Here is a 21,447-nt window from a genome sequence, read left to right on the forward strand (position 1 = left end):
TAGACTAATGTGTACTTCTACAAATCCATCACTGTGTTCAGCCTCAGCTGAAAGAGGAAGAAATATTTTTCTAGTAAAAAGGCTGTTTGTGGCAAAGGGAGCTGCCACGGGATCATGTCCCGTTTACTCGTGCATACTGTAAGGTTACAACAATGCTCTTCACACTCATGAAGTTTGATTGTTTAGGCCACAGGGAAAACAGCTGGTCCCCGTATGGTCTATCTGTAGCTCTTGGACAACATAATGGCTTCTATTTATTGGTTCCCTCTTAAATCCAGAAAAAAATAAAAATCCTTCTCCTCACATAAACAGACCCCACCTGATCTCAAAGACCTCGTAGTAGCGTATCACCCCAGCAGAGCACTTTGCTCTCAGATTGTTGTGGGAGGATGGAGAGTTTTCAGCTTTCAGGAATCGGGAGCCAGGAGCCTTTCTACTTTTAAGATTGTGCTTAAAACGTTTTGATAAAGCTGCCCCTGCCTGAGCCTGGTTTTGCCTGAGTTTTCTTCCTGTTAAGAGGGAGTTTTTTCTTCCCACTGTCGCCAAGTGCTTGGTCACAGGGAGGTTGTTAGATAGTTGGGGTTTTCTCTGTGAGCGCCTCGAGGTGACTGTTGTTGTATTTTGGTGCTATATAAATAAAACTGACTTGAACTGAATCAGTAAATATGATTTTTTTTTCCTTTGTCACGTTAGAATTTCACTGGAAATGATGGTGAAGACCAATAACTCCCATGATCCCACACTGCGCAAGGATATCAAACTATGTCTTTTGCTAATATTTGAGCTACAACTACATACTGTGCGATTACACCGTAGCAAAAATACTTCTGCAAAGAAGTTTACCTAAAGTCCTACCTGCTCTCTGTGCTATTCATCTACCAGCGTGTTAACAGAAGTGAGAACCTATAAATTCATTAAACATTCTTTCTTTGCTCTCTTTCCTCTCATCTTAATCTCCTTAACCCCCTCTGCCTCACACTCCCCTCCCTGTGTCCATCCATCTCTGGTAGTTTAAACATATTCCCTCGATCTGCTGCTCTAATCAGGATTCTATGGGGATCACTTGCACGTCTCATTCCTTCACTCTGCAAATATTACATTCCCTTCTTTCTTCTCCATTCCTACCTCTGCTCTGGCAAAAATCAATGTGTCTAAAGCAGGACAGATAACCTTGTGTTTGAAGTATTAGGAGTGAGAGGGTGGGACAGGGGAGTTGAGGGGGAGAGACGGCCAGAGGAGTGATACTCAAACCATTAAAGGATATTCAGATTCTTCCTTTAACTTAATTCTCTTGCTCTCTCTCGTGTGCCTACACGACACTTGAAGGCGCAACAGAGCAAAACCCTTCCAAGTCAAGACTAGAGAGATACTTTAAATACAGAGCCAGCTCTCTGTGCTTCTCTCTCACATGAGCACTCATGCTAAATACTTTGATGCAAGGGCAAAATTAGTCTTTGCATGTACACGCATGGTTTTCTGTGTTTGTCTGTGTGTCACCTTGTATCCTTGAATGAGTCCGTTCTGAGTCTCGAGTGGGGGCGTGTCCCAGGTCACTTCCAGGGTGGAGGGAGACACGGCGGACACTGTGATGGACTGCGGGGCCACCGATGGAGCTGCAGCAGGTGAGAATTTTCGTTAGACTCTTACTATGTGAGCCGGCAACTGTGTGTTAGAGTGGGAAGTAGAGAAGATCTGTTCCACTCTTCCAATTAGAATGAGCCTAAGGCAGTACCTTGTTACTCTACTGTACCACACATATGCATGAACACCACTCGGCAGTGTGCACCTGAGGCGAGAGAAAAGGCCATATCACCCCATTTCATCATCCCCCTCCAGCCTTTTCTGCCTCCCCCTCCTGCTCCGCTTGCTTATCCTCACCTCTCACTCCCCTGCTTGTGATATGTATGGCCTACCAAACTACAAACATACGCACACACACATACACACCACTTGAATATGAATACAGCAGTGGTCTGAAGGAGGGAGTGTGAGATTGTGGGAGAAATTGCAAAAATGTACCAGCGCTACTATCATAATGTGCAAATCTGTTTACCTGCATTCGTGTTTGTGGTTTATAACTGCCTTCTTGTTGTGTGTATGTGTGTGCGCATGTGTGTATGAAAGAGAGACAAAGAAAGAGAGCGAGGATCTATTTGCACTCCTGTCTGTCAAATGGATCCATGATTTGACTCTCCAGTGAAAGATAAACAGGTTGGGGCATCGCAGCAAAACAGTTGACCTTGTGCAGGATTTCAAATGCATGTACACATACGCGCACACGCGCACACACAAAGGCCCATGCTAGGAGGAATGGACAGGACAAAGAAAAGAAAGAGGATGACAGAGAGAAAAAGAGAGAGAACAAAGGACTGGATAATAGTGATAGAAAGCAGACACACAGGAACAAATTAGGTTTTGACACTCCAGGTCTGCTCAAGCTTTTTCCACAGCTTTCAGGCATTTAATCATGAAGTCTGAAAGCACATGGAAAGCTCTGGATAAAATCATGACAGCTAATGACCCTAAAATGTAGACAGATCCATCGACACTGCTCTGTATCTGCTGCTGACGACCACGTAACGGACGCACCGAAAGCGCAGAGGAGGCTTGTAAGTTGGGATTGTTGTTGGAACTTCCAAGGTTAGGAATGTGCTTTCTTAAAATGCTTTTAGAATTTTTATTTAAATACCCACTTAAATGGTTTGACAAGAAAATGAGCAGCCTGCGTGGAGTGAGCTCTGTTTTCACACACCTGCCTCTCCGACAGACACTTCAACTGGGTTGGAGGGTGGGCTCTCTCCGATGATATTGTAGCTTGTCATGACAATCTGATAGCGTCTGAACTTCTTCAGTTCTACAAAGAAGTGATAAACAACTTGGCATTAAAGGTATTTGCACAACACGCTTACAAAGCACATAAGTTGTTTAACGTTGGCACTAAAAAATTGCCCGGAGTTTGGTCATAAATTACTTACGTGTCAACTCAAACTCTGTGAGCGAGTCACTGCTGACCGTCTTGAAGGTGCTCTTGGCTTGGAAGGAGTAAAAGAAAGATGGATGGAAAGTGAATCAATAAAGTTTCAAGTTCAACAATAAATTCAGCAATTATAATGCAATTCAATAAAATCCCCGTATTTAAGAGGGAAACGTTTGAAAGACTTTTATGCTTCGATGTGCTCGTCGGACTCATCGGACTTTGGGTGGAGGGACAATTGTGCGTCTGCCAATCTAGTCAAACAGATAATCAGTCGACCGTAAAGCACTTCGGGCTGTAGAGTGCATAATAATATTTTATTATTGCCTTGTTACAATGCAATAAGGACACCCTCGTAAGAAAAACAACTGTCCAAAGGCGGCCATTTGATCAATGTGTCCTTGCAGTGACACGTTTCATCCCAGATCTCAGCCGTGATGCATGAAACGCCTGAAAATAATACTTTTTCCTCATATTTTCTTTTCTTTAATACTTTTTGCATCTGAATAAATTCTTTTCAAACTAAAAATGAATGCCAACCTTGCATTCCAGTATTATTAAGATCTTTTTAATCCTCTCCATTATGGCTTATTTTGTGATTTTATAAATAGCAGGAGCTGTTAATCGCTTTAATTTCTAAAATCAAGAGTTTCAAAGCATTAAACCTTCAACCAGCCATGTATGATCTAATGAATGCATGCAGCAAGCTTTCTATATCTCCACATGTTGAAGCAATGTAAAAGGGGCTGCAGTCAGATCAATACTCAGCAATTAAAAAGTCAGAGGAACAGAGTTTTATAGTTGCCAGGTCCTAAGTTTGAGATAGTATTTGTTGCTCTGTCCTGCTTTTCGTTGGATTTGGGGAAGTTTATACTTGAGCAAGCAGAACTAGTGTTTCGAGACAGCACTAGATTACCCGTTCTGTAATCTTAAACATACAACACATCCAAATCACAGCGGGATTATACGATTTAGAGAAAAACCTGCAGCTTTGGCATGAAGAGCATGAAGCAATCAGCTCCACATTTAAGAGCCCTTTAAAAGGTTTGAGCTAAAAACTGAGTTAACTGGAAACATTAAGCCAAATCTGACAAATACATTTTCAACATATGGACCTAACATTAGCTTAATTAGCTTGCTATTAGCCATATCTAATAGGACTTCCAGTCAAGGCTGTTTGTAAAATCCATAGCTGTTAGTCAGAAAACTGTTTTTGTTACTTCCTAGTACCCTCATTGTTAAAACACATACCACATCCACAGTTTGACTTGTACTGCATACCAAATCATCCCCTTCCTGTCTCCATCTCCGCAGCAAAAGGTAAACATGCCATTATCATCACGGTAGCATCGTTGTATCAAAAGCTGCAAACGGAGGCTGCTAGTTCGGTAGTTTGGGTTGAGATGCTGAAGTTGGACAGCAGAGTGTTATAGAACATTGTGGGTGTGTATAAAAGGATGGCAATGTTGGCATCCTTGCTGGATAAATTAAATAGGATTCAGAATGTAGTTTTAATGCAATACTGGTTCTCCTAACCAGCAGAGAAAAAAAATTTAACCCACGGCGAGGCGTCCTCCAGCAACAGCCTGATAACAGACAGTCTGATGACCGGGAGGGTAAAGAGCAGTTGTTTCCTTTAGTAGCAGAAGTACTCACTTGTAATGAGGGCACTTGTGTTGTTTTTGGTTGTCTGGACTTCTGCTTCTGTGAGAGTGGAAGCGTTTGCCGGGAGCTCTCTATAATAGAGCCGGTATCCAGTCAAAACTCCATTAACGCTGTCATCGCTGGGACGCTGGAAACATACAGACACACACACAAGCACGTGTTAAAACAAACAAACAACAAAAACAATGCTACTTTCTCAAAAAGAGATTTCTAAGCTTCTGAGAACTTTCTGTGTGTGTGCTTATTTTCATTTCCTTTGTGTAGTACAGCAACAGACAGGACGCTGACAGGCTGGCAGAGCAGTATTTTATCAGCATGTCCACTTTAAGGGGCTGCTGGATTGGTCTGGCTGTAACTTGCACAGAGAAAGTGATGCTTCAGTAGGTTTGGCACTCTTGTAAAGGATGATGAAATTGCTGGTGACTTTGTTTTTTCATTGCCTCCTTCTGCTTTGACGTAAAGCCACAAGGATGAGAGAAGACATTTCCAAGTAGAAGAGGAAGAAAGACAAGGAGTGAAGTAGCCAGGCTCTATTTACCATCTTCCCCTCTTTTTTTGCCTGTGTTGTTGAATGTTACTGATAGCTGAGGGATTCTTCTGCCCTATAACATCTCTCCTGCTGGTATATACTCATTAAGAGATAAACATTTCCCCCATCTCAGGACTGTGTGTCCATCTTAGTGCCTGCTTTGCCCTCCTGCCATTTTTCCAATCTTTCTTTTCTCCTCTCTGACCTCTCCTGCTTCAATATATAACAATAATTACACCCAAGAAATAAAACACATGCAGTACAAATTAACACAGAGGCTGTAAGGGGTTTTATCCTCAAAATAAGTAAATAACGTGCACCCGAACCATATGTTTTGTTGTGCGGCTCTGTGTTTATCAGGGATTGTTGGTGTGTCAGAAGTCTGAACTTACCTTCCAGTGCACCAGCACTGAGGTAGTAGTTGTCGGCTTCACTGAGAGAATCACTGGAGGCTCATTAGGCACTGGAAAGAAAACACAGAGAGAGTGTGGAGAAGAAAAAGAAAAGTCAGACACACTGCCCATCCCCTTACATCATATAATGTTTTCAAATCCACGTAATGCACCGTCTTCCCACTTCTTTTCTCCCATACAGTGTCAGCATCCCAGTTTCTCACCGTCCTGCAAAGTGGTGGCAGCCTCCGTCTCTCTGCTGGGGACGCTGTCTCCTACGTCATTGGTGGCAACCATACGAAACTTGTAAGAAGTGAAGGGCTTCAGCCTTTAAATCCAAGTACACACATATAAGAATTATTTAAAAAAATTTATTTTGACCAGTTTTAGCAGGAAAAGCAAGCGATACGAGATTCAACATCTTTTCAAAGGGATGAGGTAATGCAAATCTCATTGCATTTCTCCAATCCCAATTCCAATAAAGCTGGGATGCCGTGTAAAAAGTAATCTGTAATTTAAAAAAAAAAGTTTTTAAATTTGGTGGCAGCAACAAAAAAGTTGGTACATGGCCATGTTTACCACTGTGTAGCGTCTCCTCTTCATTTAACAACAGTCTGTAAATGTCTGGGAAGTGAGGAGACCAGCTGCTGGACATTTGGGAGACGAATGTTGTTGCATCCTTGTCTGATACAGGATTCTAGCTGCCCAGCAGTCCTGAGTCTTTTTGTGTTTTTCGTGCCAGGATGCTCCAAATGTTTGCAGTTGGTTAAAGGGCTTGAGTGCAGGTGGGCATGTTTAGCATCGTGTTGTAGAAACATGCATGGCTATCCCTAAAAAAGATCTCTGGATATCTAGATATACCTTTCACTTTTCCAGACGTGCAAGTTGACAATTCCAAAGGAACTAAGGTACTTCCATATGATTTATTGCTCAGGACATCAGCCCCATGTTTACAAAATTTCTTTCAAATTTAAATTCATCCGGCCACAGAACAGTCTTCCCCGTTTTCTCAGTAATTTTAGATGAAAGTCTTTAGCCCAGACAGACAGCAGCATTTCTGGATCATGTTCACGTATAGTTTCTTATTTGTATGATAGAGCTTTAATTTGCAATTGTGAATGACAATTCATTATGAACTGTGTTCACAGACAATGATTTCTGGAAGTGTTCCCGAGCCCATGCAGTGATTTCCATGATAGCATCATTCCCATTTTTAATGCAGTGCTGCCTGAGGCCCTGAAGATCACAGGCATCCAGTAGTGATTTTGTGCCTTGTCCCTTGCACACAGATTTCTGTGTTTCAGTTTTCTGATTAACCTCTGCCCATCTTTCTCATTTCGGAGAAACTCCACCTCTCTAAAATGCTCATTTTTATACCCAATTATGTTACTGACCTGTTGCCAGTCAACCTAATTAGCTACAAAATGTTCCTCCAACTGTTTCTTTATAATTACTTACTTTTCTAGCCTTTTGTTGCCCCATGCCAACTTTTAAAATGTGTTGCTGTCATAAAATGAGATTTTTCACAAAATTGTAAAATGTTTAAAAATCCAATATGATTTCAATGTTCTTCCGTACCACACAAATAAAATACGGATTTATGAGATTTTAGAAGCAATAGCTGCATTCTGTTTTTTATTTACATCTGACACAGTTACCTAACAGGTTTTGTTATATAAAACCACAGCAATGTACTCATTATTTTGCAGAAAAAACAATTTTATAAAAACTCCTACAAAAAGCCTCTTGTGTAAAACTGTAAATAGACAACTGGACATGTCGGTACAAAGCTGAATGTGACATATCTCCGCGAGGAGCCTCCTCAGGAGGAGCCCTGCCTTATGTGCATTGATCAAATGTGGCCAGCGATAACTTCTGACATGTCTCGGTGGATGCACCGACTCTTAATCCAACTCTCATGCTTTTCTGTTTACTTGAAAGATGTACCATTGCTGAGCACTGTGCCTCAATAACTCCCCTTAGCAATAGGCTCGTGCTTTAATCTCTTATTGCTTTTTGTGACAGTGGCGAGGATGCTGCTGCTGATGGCAGGAAAGCTGGCCAGAGTACCAGCAGCTCTCCTGCTGAGAAGTGGCTCACTGGGAAATAAAGAAAAATATGAGAAGACTTGTAAAATGTGACTCCTTTCGGTGTCTGTTCGGGTACAAATGCTCTGCGATATTGTAATTTAATAGAATGCTAATTTGAAAGGCAGAGATGAATAACAATTGTCAAATTTTCCTCTGCACAGAAAGACAAAATGAAAAACAAATAAGATAAGTGGAAGGCAGAAGTGTTCTTGGCTTTTCAATATAATAACTAACTAAAAGTAATTCCACTACTCCCCACATGTCTACCTGCAAGGGTTTTCCCTCGACACAGGAGATTGCACAGGGCCAGTCTGAAATCCAGCAGGTGACAGGAAAACTGCTCCAGTCTCTTGTTGTATAATTATGAGCCTGGGCCCAATGATGGACAACTAAAGGCCCTGTGGGGCTGTGGTTATCATTGGAATAGAACATCAAAGGCACCAGGCTTAAACAGGGTGGGCTAACAGCACTGGGAGGACGTTAAGGACAATGTGTGAAAGTGTGTGTTTAATGTATATGTGTGTCTGCACATCAGCCTGGGGACTTCGATGTTTTGGTTCCCAAGATGTCTTGGTGGAAAACAACAATTAAGGATAGATAAGAAGTGAGTGTGAGCGTGAGCATGTGGAGATGTAAGCTAATTCCTCCATCCGGCGCTCTAATGAGAGCGTTCAGTGATAGAATGAGCTCGAAAACAACAACAGCAGCGACCGCCATCATGGCAGATAGACTCTCCCTGAGGCAGGTTGAAAAAGACTGACGCAGACACATGGAGCGAATGCTCTTCAGCATCTCAAATAGCCCTGTGATAGCTCGTGAAGGAGCACACAAAAACAGCCACGAAGCAGGCACGAACACACACACACACACAGACACCACACGCTGGTAAAGCACCATCATAGTCCTACTACTCGGACCATCAGGAAGTTGGAGTAGCAATCCGGTCTGACTGCTCTCACCCGCTGCCATCACGAGGGAGTAGAGAACAGAGGGACAGAGAGGGGAATGTAAAAGGAAGACATGCAATAAGACTGAAGCCCTCTTGTACAGGATGAGTAGAAGAAAAAATACAAGCCTGATGGTTTTTGAAAGCATTGGCTGTTGATGGATGGAGGGAGAGGAGAGGAGGTGGTGACAGCAAGAGGGATGAAAAATTGTAAAGGAACAGAAGGGACAAAAAGCGCACGCAAACATGAAAGCTCGGAGGCAGAGCGAGTAAGAGATGAAAAAATAGAGGTATTAAGAAAAAGACAGAGAGCAGCTCCTGCTGCGCCTGTGTGATTAGGTGACTGAGATCCTCCCCGTTTATGCAGTAATTATGATTACTCTGCTCTCCCTGGTGTTTTTGTTTGGTGGCATGTGTGTATGTTTATTCTCCACCAACCTTTTCTGTACTTCAGCTTCTAAACAAATAAAACTTTCCAGTCTCTATTATAATTCTCCGTTGTTTGCTTTAAATTCACAGCGTCTTCTTCTCTCTGTCCACTCCTCTCCCCCGAGGATGCATAAACATAAGATTTCTACAGATTGCTTTAATTAATTCAAGTTCAGCGTGTCATGCTAAAAACAATTTTGAATTTGGGGATCTCTAAGGAAAAAAAAACTAACAAACAAAAGAGAGCCATCTATATTTTTTATTGCCATTTTCTCTAAGCCTGAGATAATCTTACTCACTCTTACTGATAGTGCTGCTTTACTTTCAGTCTGACTGAAATAGCCCATGAAGGCATATTTTACTGGCTTATTAGATATATTCATTTTAATCCTTTTTCACACGTTACCCTGCTGTTTGTCCACCTCAGCCTGCTGGTACTGCAGTGTGCCACTCTCCTTATTGCTGGGTGGCTGTGAAAAATGACTCGACGGCACCTGTGACTATTCTGTTGTGACACATGGGTTTTGGTATCCCTCCAAAAAAAGAAGCTGTCTTAAACATGTCATTCCTGTCTTTGAGATCAATGTAATATTCAGCCACCAGCGTGATATTTTTTGTCGCCGCAGACTGTCACTTTCTCCGGATCAGTGACAAACACTGCAACTTGGCCAGTAGCCAGTCATGCTGACATTTGCAGTTGTGAGAGACTGTTAGAAAAATCACTTTTTCTTTTGAGTTTTTGGTGTGAAAAGTGTAATAAAAAAACAAAATATTGCACTTTAAACTGTCTATATATGAAGTGCCACAAATTCAAAGGGTGATGTATCAACCACTGCAGCTGTGCGTATGTGCATGTGTGCGTGTACCTGTCAACAGTCCAGGAGGTCATGTTATGCAGGATGTCAGCTGTGTGGGTTTTCCAGTCGCCGTTGGGCAGCTCCTTGATTTGCAGAGTAAAGTACCTCAGCGGCGAGGAGGCTGAGCCACCGGTCACCCAATGGATGCGGAGTTGGCGAGATTCAACCTCATCTTGAGGAACGGACAATTTCCTGGGTGGGAGGGGACGCTCTGTAGACACGGATAGGAGGTTTGAAGAGGCGAGATAATAACATGAGAGAGAAGGTGGAACAAGTGATGTGACAAAGATAAGAACAGTGGAACTGAAGAGGAGGCAGGCGCATGAAAAAAACGAAGCTCCATGTGCAAAGGCTTCGAATATTTCCACAGCAGCAAGTCCAACACTTTCTTAGGCCAGAACTCAGCTGGAGGGATGAACACAATTTCTCCAAAAGAAAGAAGAGAGAACACTTAAGAGCTCTGAAAACCACAGTCAGGATCCACATCTTAAAAGCAGTCAGTATGGCCGTGACATAAGTACACACACGCACACAAGAAGCCAGGTAAGTCAGAGAAATCGGGTTATGTAGGGCATCAGAAAATGTGATAAAAATAAAGAGTTGCCTGTCTTCTTCTTTTACAACCATGCCCTCAACTATTGTAACTGCAGAGAGTACTGTAAACATGCGCAAAGCTTTAATGTAAAGATCTTTTCTTTCATCTGCTCTGCTAAGACATGGATTTTGTCTTTGTCATGCTCATCTTTACAGTCACCATGAAATCAGTTTTCTGGGCAGACATCTAGCTGCAGGGAAATGTGGTTTCTTTGATCTTTTACCTTGATTACAGGGAACTAGTCTTTTGTATAAATGATGTTTAAGAAATAAGCCTGCTGCACACAGCAGGTCACTCAGACGCCTGGATATTTGCAGGACAAATGGAGATAAAAATGGACAATCTGCTGCAAATATTTCTGTTGCACAAGGCACGGGCAGCCCACATTTATGTAACATGTGCATCAGCGTGAAAAAGTGCTGCCATGCAAACACGTGTTTATATGAAACAAGACAACTAACTACTGCGGCATCAAAGAAACCATTTCTCAACAGATTGCTTGTGTGTGTGCGCGTGCGTGCGTGTTTATCTGTGTCTTAGCTATTCAATTACAGGATGAAAGATGGCTCTGGGAGTCAGTGTCTTTGTACAACTGTGTTCACCGTACCTGTGCGATTAGCAGTACCTGTGCAGGCACACAAACAACAACACACGGCTGGGGGCAAAACTGTCTAATTTCAGGGGCTTCGGGTTATCGATTAAGTCTGGAAATAAAAGCATTATTGATTCTCTCTGAAGTTTAATTAATCTGCACTTATTTTCTCAAAACGCACACACAACCACACACCCAGGCAGGCTCGGCTTCCTTCATTCATCCTTATCAAAAGTAATTTGATAATTTGATTTGATCTGTTTGTCTCCTTCTTCCCGCACTCCCCCTGCTCTTCGCTCCCTTCAAAATGTGACTATTCTCTGCCCTCTTTTGTCTTTCTGATACCATCTGTGTCTCCCTGTCTGTTCCCCTTTTGTTCTGCTCCACAGTTAAGATCATGTTCTGATAATAAACTCATAATTGCGAGAACAAGTTCGGACCTTTCAGCACTTGCATATTATTTCTACACGAGGGAAGGAGAGGAAACACTGGGTTTTTAGTAGAGATGGCACGATACCACTTTTTTATGTCCGATACCGATATCATAAATTTGGATATCTGCCGATACCGATATGAATTGAACTGAAATTGAATTGAATTGAAAGAATGCTTTATTGGCCATATGCAGGTTGCCTCGCAGAGGAATAGGACCCCCCCCCCCCCCTACATACACAACAAAGACATCACATGGGAATACAGTCGGAGATCGGCAGCGTTACAGAAAAAAACAGATGGTACCTTCCCAAAGGAAAAAGTACTATAGCTTACTAGGGTATATTAGACTTAACAGTTACTATATACAGTAATGGACTTCTATACATTTTATATCAGATTAAAACTTTGGGTGTAAGATTCAGATAATTATTTATTAAAAGCTAGACATTTTAAATGAGAATAAGAAAGAAAAGTATGTCTTTGTGCCCCCTTTTCCCTGTTAATGCCCCATCGGCCCCCCTGGCTAAACTTTGCTGGATCCGCCCCTGCACAGTTACCAGCCGTCAGCTAGTAGAAAAAGATCCTGGTGTAGAAAGTAATATTAAATAAATTCTAACAACAGCTTATCAAGGTTAAATGTGCTGCTGTTGTTCAGCCGCTGGTTTCCTCTTTCTGGTGCAAAGTGGGCCAAAAACAAACAAGAGAAACGGGAGTCACGACAGAAAAGCCGATCAGCTGATCATTAAGCAGTTTCATGATTGAAGTAGCAACAGGAGAGGGAGAGAGAGGCAGTTGCTCCATATATTGGTTGTTAAGCTTAACGTGGGAATGCTTTACAAACATTCAGAGATGAACTTACACACTTGCTTTACTTCCCTCTGGGATCACTTCCTCGGAGATGAAACGCTGGTTTGGTAGCGAGGCTACAAATACACACAGCCGCTCTATCACGTGAGCACACTGCTCCAACGTGCAACGGTTATGAGCTGAGTTACGCCATGTCGCAAGTTTTGTGAGGTGCTTTTTTGATATTTAATGGATCGGATTACATTTTTTATTTCTCTCCGATATCAGATCCAGTAATTTAGGTCAGTATCGGACCGATACCGATACTTAATATCGGATCGGTCCATCTCTAGTTTTTAGTAGAGGAAAAAGGAAAGATGAAGGGGTTGAAGGTAGCTGAATATGCTATGTTCTCTGTTACCTTCTCAGCTCTCACGCTTTTGGGTACAAACATCAGCAACGATACATATTTCCAAAACGGTTTCTCCCTAAGGCATGCATCCACACACACGTTCACGTGCTCACCCAAAAAGCCAATTTTCTCTTTCTAGGGATTAAGTTGGTCTCTTCAATATCATCAGAAAGAAATCTCTATTAGGATATTCTGTCTATCTCACAGCAAGAATGGGGCATTATGCTACTGAAGTGGAACAGAGAACCACTGAACTCTATTCTCAAGAAATCCTGATAATGACGCTGCGGATGTTATGATATCTGATCCAATTAAAATGCACCACACAAACTGATGGCTGCAAACAGAGTATCTGACAAAATGATTCCAGGTTTCCACAAAAAATCACTTAACTGTCATATTTTAATGCTTCTGTAGCATTTCACTGCTTACTCAGTGCTGCTATGCTGACAGAGAAAACAGCAGAGACAGAGAGAGATCAAGGATGACATATACCAAAGTCAGTGAGCTACGTCGCAACCAAACCTATTCATGCGTTAGCCCACAGAGACACCAGAACCATTGCAACTTCATTTTTTAAGTGAAATATCACTTACTGTATTTCACTCCGGGAGAAAGCTCGTATTAGCTCTGGAGTGCTCGATCTTCAACACCATCTGCCACATCTTTCCTTCTCCATTTTCTTAATTACTGTACTGTGCAAAAGTCTCAAGCCCCCTCTCAGTTCTTTATACTTGGAAAAAGCAAAATAGATGCAATGATCTAATGAAAAACTGAGTTTGTGCAGTTTCAATGAGCTTGAAAATAAATATTTGGTATGAGCACCTTTATTCTTCAACACAGTCTGAACTCTCCAAGACAAGCTTTCTTGTCATTTCTTTACGTAGTCTTCAGGAATAGTTCTCCAGGCTTCTTGGAGGACATTCAAAGCTCTTCTTTGGATGTTTGGCTGCCGTTTATTCTTTTCTCTGTCATGATGATCTCACACTGCGTCAATAATGTTGAGGTCTGTGCTCTGGACCACAACTTCTGTTGTGTCTTTTTGTGTCATACTGAAAAATGAAGGCAGTCAGATGCTTTCCGGACTGCATTACTTGGTGGATCAAAATCTGATGATACTTTTGTGTTGATAATTTCATAAATTTTGACAAGATCTTCAATACAACAGGCTGAAAACAGCCACAAACTATAATGCGCAAGCAGGAGGTTAAGCAAAAGGTACAACAGCGAATGTCTCCAGTCAAAACACATAAAACACGGTGGAGGCAATCGCTGTTGTACCTCTCTCTTAATCTCCTGCTTGCGCATCCATGAAGACCTGAATCAGAAATTTAAATTTCCCCATTTCCCCTCCTTCAGAGTAGCTTCTTGACCTCCACCTGTCCACTGACACTGTACAGTGGGGCAAAAAAGTATTTAGTCAGCCACCGATTGTGCAAGTTCCCCCACTTAAAATGATGACAGAGGTCAGTAGTTTGCACCAGAGGTACACTTCAACTGTGAGAGACAGAATGTGAAAAAAAAATCCATGAATCCACATGGTAGGATTTGTAAAGAATTTATTCGTAAATTAGGGTGGAAAATAAGTATTTGGTCACCTCAAACAAGGAAAATCTCTGGCTCTCACAGACCTGTAACGTCTTCTGTAAGAAGCTTTTCTGTCCCCCACTCGTTACCTGTATGAATGGCACCTGTTTGAACTCATCATCTGTATAAAAGACACCTGTCCACAGCCTCAAACAGTCAGACTCCAAACTCCGCCATGGCCAAGACCAAAGAGCTTTCGAAGGACACCAGGAAAAGTATTGTAGACCTGCACCAGACTGGGAAGAGTGAATCTACAATAGGCAAGCAGCTTGGTGTGAAAAAATCAACTGTGGGAGCAATCATCAGAAAATGGAAGACATACAAGACCACTGATAATCTCCCTCGATCTGGGGCTCCACGCAAGATCTCATCCCGTGGGGTCAAAATGATCATGAGAACGGTGAGCAAAGATCCCAGAACCACACGGGGGGACCTGGTGAATGACCTGCAGAGAGCTGGGACCAAAGTAACAAAGGTCACCATCAGTAACACACTACAACGGCAGGGAATCAAATCCCGCAGTGCCAGACGTGTTCCGCTGCTGAAGCCAGTGCATGTCCAGGCCCGTCTGAAGTTTGCCAGAGAGCACATGGATGATACAGCAGAGGATTGGGAGAATGTCATGTGGTCAGATGAAACCAAAGTAGAACTTTTTGGTATAAACTCAGCTCGTCGTGTTTGGAGGAAGAAGAATACTGAGTTGCATCCCAAGAACACCATACCTACTGTGAAGCATGGGGGTGGAAACATCATGCTATGGGGCTGTTTTTCTGCCAAGGGGACAGGACGACTGATCCGTGTTAAGGACAGAATGAATGGGGCCATGTATCGTGAGATTTTGAGCCAAAACCTCCTTCCATCAGTGAGAACTTTGAAGATGAAACGAGGCTGGGTCTTCCAACATGACAATGATCCAAAACACACCGCCCGGGCAACAAAGGAGTGGCTCCGTAAGAAGCATTTGAAGGTCCTGGAGTGGCCTAGCCAGTCTCCAGACCTCAACCCCATAGAAAATCTGTGGCGGGAGTTGAAAGTCCGTGTTGCTCGGCGACAGCCCCAAAACATCACTGCTCTCGAGAAGATCTGCATGGAGGAATGGGCCAAAATACCAGCTACTGTGTGTGCAAACCTGGTAAAGACCTATAGTAAACGTTTGACCTCTGTTATTGCCAACAAAGGTTATGTTACAAAGTATTGAGTTGTATTTTTGTTATTGACCAAATACTTATTTTCCACCCTGATTTACGAATAAATTCTTTACAAATCCTACCATGTGGATTCATGGATTTTTTTTTCACATTCTGTCTCTCACAGTTGAAGTGTACCTCTGGTGCAAATTACTGACCTCTGTCATCATTTTAGGTGGGGGAACTTGCACAATCGGTGGCTGACTAAATACTTTTTTGCCCCACTGTATTTGATGACGCCTCAGTGAACAGTATATCTATTAACTGAGGACCGGTATGCATACGAAGGCTTTGCTTGATTTTTTCTGATTTCCTAAGGATGTGACTGTCAGATACTGTTCATCTAATGTAGACACTTTTTAGGCCTGCCACCTCTTCTATTGTTGTCCACTTTTTCAGTTATCTCCAGTTTGCACACCAAATGTGCAAGGTTTTTGAGTCTTTGTGAATCAACTTGTTGGTATGAAAATACTATTTTATGTTTGTCAAAGTGATTTATGTTTGGCTTTTTTGGTAGAATCAGCTAAAGGAAATGGAACAAATTACATATTTTAAGACAGCCTGCTGGTAACAAAGTCCTCAAAGACATAATTCAAAATGGGTTCTTTGCTAGGTCGTCTGTTCTTTGTAGGCACAACACTGGTTCATCCCTTGAGTTGGGCTCCTTTTTTTTTATCCTTGAATGATTTACAAGTCAGTGTGGTGGCTTAACAAACAAAATAACATTGCTTTGGAAATGGTCAGGTATAAGGACTAGTGTGAAAACGAGCAAGAAAGAGGCCAATGTCCAAAGAAAAACTTTGAACTTGGAGAACTGTTGCATAAACCCACTTTAGAAAATTACAACAAAATCTGACTCATTGAAAATAAATTATTAGTGAACGAGGGGTTGCTCAAAAGTCTTACACAGTACTGAAACTAATAACAATACCCAGTCACAAATCCAAAACGATATTCAAGTGTTTCTATGTTTTTACAAACCAAGTATTTGAGTTGATGATTGTAATTTTTATACAATGTTGTAATTTGTTTTTCAACAATTTTTTTGATTAATGTTTTGTTTCCTTTACAATATTATAGAAGCTGTCTTCTTCACCCTGACCTGTCTTATTTGGCTCAGCAGAACTAAAATATATATCCTGCTGCTTTTACACACACACACACACACACACACACGCACACACACACACACACACACACACACACACACACACACACACACACACACACACACACACACACACACACAGCGATTCTCTGCGCGATCAACCTCTCACATGTTTAAGCTGCGGGAGATTTCACTTGTCATGTTTGCATAGTAAGCTAACGATTGATAAGACGATGTCAGAGGAATTGGTGCGCAAATTATCATCACTCACCAATCAGTGCTGTCACTCTCTATACACAGTTCGTGCGATTGCAAAGTGAAAGCAAAAAACAAGCGCAAATTCAAACGCGATTTCAATATGTCACGTATTGACAGTGGCTCGCCGATGCCAATGACATAATTACCCAGCTACATTTCCGAAAGAATGCAAAAGCATTGACATATATTTTTCCTTCCTACAATAGCCCGACGGGCAGGGCAGAGATAGATTTTGGTAGCCCGACTGGAAAAATCGCTAGCCCCGGGACGTCGGGCTAGCGATTTTGCGAGCCCTGCAGCAACATGACGAGCATCACGGCACTCAAATAAGAGGAAGACAAGAACTTTATATTTGCTTCTAAATTGAAGGAAATAAAACTGCTCTTTACTTCTGTAAAAGTCAAATCACTTCAAAAGTGTGTTTTTTTTCTGGCCGTCAGTGACCAGATCATTGTGGGAAGATATATCTCTTCTGTTTCAGTGTTTTAAAGACAAAACAGTGGGGGAGACCGAGTCCTTGCTAAACTCATACATCTCACCACAGGCACGGGCTGTCATACTCAGCGATTGACTGTGTTTCAATTTTACAATTCTTGTTGTTGTAGCAGCTTATGCTCTGTGATGAGGCCACTGGCTGCTAAAATTAGATAAAACTCTGAAAGGGAAATTAGCAGCTTTTTTTTTCATCTCTTAAAGTCAAAATTAACATAAGTGCAAAGTGCTGGTAAAAACTCTTGATCAATAGTAATTACTTTGGGTGAGGATGTAAGATTTATGGCGTTTGGTTCTGACTTTCTGGCCCTCCTTTCGCTCTCCTTTAGAAAAACGACTTCGAGCCTCATTTTCATTCTCACCTACTAAGTGTACAGTTTCCATCCGCCCACAACTGAGCACGGTGCTGTGGATGAGAAATATCCCAGCGTTGCAATCGACAGTTGGTGAGAAAGGCTAATAATCCTGTCTCACTCAACAAGCCAGTTAATTTTGGCGTGTTCAGAGAAAGGTATAAACAGACGGAGTGCCACAAATTTCTTCGGATAATCTACAATTCTGAAAAAGTAACACTTCCCTTTTTAAGTGATAACAGTTACAGTCAGGCCCAGAGGTAATGTTATGAACTCTTGATTTTCATTATACCTCTACAGGAGGGCTAATACCTGGTGGCTTCAATGCCTACATTTACTGACAAGTCCAGGGGAGTTTCTAAATGTCATTTCTTTTTGTTCTATGTCACACACCCTGAAAAGGTCATGCTTTTTATTTTGTGCTAATATTTAGTGCCCGGTAACAATGAATTCGCCATGTCCAACCACAAACTGCTTAGGGCCAAACTTTCCGCTTTCTTTTCTTGTGTCTGAACTCCCTTTCTGAGGAGCAAACATGAACTGCAATGAATTGCACCTTTAATAGCAAGTGATGCTGCAGAGATCACAAAATATGAAAATTCCACACTGCTCCTGCATAACGATTACTGTAAGAAATCTGACAACATAATTATACTGGTAAAATCATTATGGTTGTCCTCTATAATAGAGCTTTCTCACAGCAAACATTTAGAAAATTGCAGTTAAAATTAATAACATTAATCAAGCTGCTCGTGCTTACAACTTTTCCCTGTTTATTCTGGTTTATTTAAGACATTTTATTCCCTTATGCATCACTACAGGTCAATATGAACTGTATTAGAGATTATTACTTTGCTGTGCTATGAATTCCAAATTAGATGCATGATGTATGTATGGAGAGTCTGCAAGACAGAAGCTATTTTAACCGAAAAGCTTACACCCCTTTACTCTTGCCGAAACTCTCCATATATTACTTCACAGAGGAATGATTTTGCAAAGAAGCAAAATGAACAAAGTTGTTATACGGCTCCATTAGTTCTTCTTCAGAATCAGATCACACTGTTCGTGGTGCCAGAGAACACCGAGTGGAGATCTTCACAGCTTACTGTAATTTCGACTTCGTTCTCAAGCTCCAAGCCGCACCATCGGTGACCCCATCAGTCGCATAGTGTTTGCTCGAACATAGCAAAAGATGTGTCCCTGTAGGTCCTTTTCATGCGGTCATTTTGACTCAGCATAAAGAAAAGCAGAGGCACTCGGGAGCTAATAGCATTCATGATGACTCTGTTCCATTAAAGAGTAAGCCCATCAGTGAGCCTGTCTGCCAAGCCCTGAAACTGTCACACACGGGGAATGGTGCCATCATTAAAGAGTATTCTAAGACCAACCTCAACAGCTCTGGATAAAAGTTTCAAACTAGCTGCACCAGCCTTCCTGCTGGGTGCAGCTGGTTTAAGTGTTAAATCACCGAGGGTCAGAAGAGACCAGATTTTCGATGGGTTGTTAAGTTTCTCCGTGTTTTTTTTCACACAAACTCAGGTCTTCCATTCTTACCGAGCAGAAGCAGTTTTGTAAGGTGTCATGGAGACAGATCAGCTATCATTACTGATACTGATGGCACCTGTAGCTGCTCTGACATCTCGGAGTATTTGGACTAAAAGAGGCCTGTCGGAAGTCTGCTTTAAAGTCATGAACTACATTTCTGGGAGCAGTGTCAGACACAGGTCATTAAGTCCACAGTGGAGACGGACAGTTTTTGTGCATCTGCAAGTGATATATGTGAGCCAGCAGGTTGGACTCCTGCTATATTTTAAACAGGAGTGGTTAAAATTAGAGCAGTCAGATCCTGAATATGCGTGAGTGTCCTTTACCTCTGCGTTCAGTGGTAACAACCACAGCTTCCTGTCCTGCACCCCAGCCCACGGCAGTGCGAGCAATGAGTCGGAAAACGTAGCTCTGCTCAGAGGAAAGTCCTGTGACGGTGAACTGCCGAGCATTGGACCCCACCTCCACTGTAGTCCAGCGCAGAGGGTCCCTGCTGTCGAGGCGGTAGGAGATCTGGTAGCCTAGTGAGGGGCAGAAGGAAAGACAGAAGGAGGAGGAAGCTATTTGAAATCTGTGTGAAATTCTTGCGTGTGATTGTGTTCACAGAGCCCACAGGAATCAAAGAGAGCACAATATGAGGCGAACCCCCCCCCCCCCCTGCAAACATAGCTGCACAAAGCCATATCACGCAGCTTCATTTCCACAATAAAACATACAAACAAATATGTTTTTCTTCAGGTCATGAAACTACATTTGAACTCTGTTGGGATTTGATATGTGCAGCTTCTTTCCTTCATACTTACTATTTTCCAAAGACAAAGTCAGGATTTCAGAGCAGAACTCCAGTACACACTCACACATGCTCACGTTCCCCTACTCTCACAGTGTATAAACATATAACCTCTCTGTGTGTACCCTTGGCTGTGACCCATGGTGTACACGGCTCCAGTCTGTTTCTCTGTCTTATGTGCAGTAGGCCATGTAATAACCCTAACATCCTTCAACACATGCACGCACGCTCAAACCACTGATCCCTGTCCAAGCTTTCCACAGGCCACTGGCCACTCACAAAGGCTCTTATTATGAAGATTGTATTGTACAGCAAATACACACTAGAAACACACAAGTGTGTGGATGTGATTAGTTCACAGTAAGACTGTCAGGATAATAATCTGCTCAGAGGCACCTAATCTGGTTGTGCGGGTGATAATCTCATCAGATAGTCTGATTAAATGTTAATGTGAATGCTGCACGTGGGAGATTACTGGATAACAGCTAGATCACAAATCCTCCTGCATCGAAACAATTGGGTCATAGCACAGCATTATGTTCTGTACCATCATTAAGCCATTGCTGCTGTCACATACTGGAGGCTAAATCTCTGTTACATTAAGTGATTGCATCACGTTAGAGAAAGCCCTTAGTCCTTTTTTCCATAAGATATAAAATGTATGATGCACTATATTTCATTATGGTTTGCATGAGCAGACTAGCAGACTGTGCATCTAATGTATACCAATTTTTTTTTCTTTGCCTTTAGGGTTTTGAAAAGACTGGAGAGACAGACACCGATGGTATAACACAAGCAGACTGTTTTGAAGAGCAGAGCCACAAATGGAGAAAGTGTCACCAGAAGGACACCAGTAAGAGCTGAGAGAGGTTAATTTGATTTAGAAATGCTAAAGGGGATACATGCATATTAAATAAATGATCAGTATGAAGTGAATGATTGACCTTTTGTCTGTAATAGAGTGAAGTGATTGCGTGCAGATTGTTTCTGAATTCGCGTCACTCCAGAATCAGTGTCATGTATATTCCACTGGCTTTTTTTATTTTGTGACTTCACACTCATTTTAGAAAGGGTGATCAACAGTCGACACCAGAGATAAAGGTGTCTATCAAGTCTATGCTGGAAGTGTCCAGATGACTAGTGTTCAGATATTATTGTTCCCTATGTTATTTCTGTCAGAGCATCAAACGCCCTTCTGAACAGTTTTTTTATCCATCTCTGACCAATTACACATCTGCTTCATTTTGCAAAGGCTACCAAAAGAAGGAAATACAATTGTTAGCATCTACAAGAGAAAATCACTTGATAAAAAGACTATAAAGGACTATGATGCTCTATGGTCCTTGTTGGGGAAACATCACAACACATAGTTGTTTACATTATCGTAAGATATGTGGTCTATGATGTCCGGTTCCACCTCAGCCA

The 21,447-nt window shown here is 42.0% G+C and overlaps 1 protein-coding gene across 2 annotated transcripts in view; it reads right to left on the reverse strand.

Annotated features, from left to right (window-relative positions):
* LOC146667769 (protein sidekick-1-like) overlaps nucleotides 1–21,447 on the reverse strand; it is a 289,559-nt gene that overhangs the window by 13,788 nt on the left and 254,324 nt on the right. For both annotated transcript variants that reach the window (XM_085409457.1, XM_085409456.1), the window contains 8 exons: nucleotides 19,559–19,753; nucleotides 9,892–10,093; nucleotides 5,785–5,888; nucleotides 5,561–5,631; nucleotides 4,631–4,766; nucleotides 2,976–3,032; nucleotides 2,753–2,854; nucleotides 1,498–1,613 (listed from right to left, as the gene is read on the reverse strand). In XM_085409457.1, the coding sequence (XP_085265583.1) occupies nucleotides 1,498–1,613; nucleotides 2,753–2,854; nucleotides 2,976–3,032; nucleotides 4,631–4,766; nucleotides 5,561–5,631; nucleotides 5,785–5,888; nucleotides 9,892–10,093; nucleotides 19,559–19,753 (983 nt within the window). The remainder of the gene's footprint in view (nucleotides 1–1,497; nucleotides 1,614–2,752; nucleotides 2,855–2,975; nucleotides 3,033–4,630; nucleotides 4,767–5,560; nucleotides 5,632–5,784; nucleotides 5,889–9,891; nucleotides 10,094–19,558; nucleotides 19,754–21,447) is intronic.

Source organism: Rhamphochromis longiceps, linkage group LG6 (assembly GCF_057381845.1).
Source record: "Rhamphochromis longiceps isolate RC_006_pf linkage group LG6, R_longiceps_female_GT1.1, whole genome shotgun sequence".
Classification (NCBI taxonomy): Eukaryota; Metazoa; Chordata; class Actinopteri; order Cichliformes; family Cichlidae; genus Rhamphochromis; species Rhamphochromis longiceps.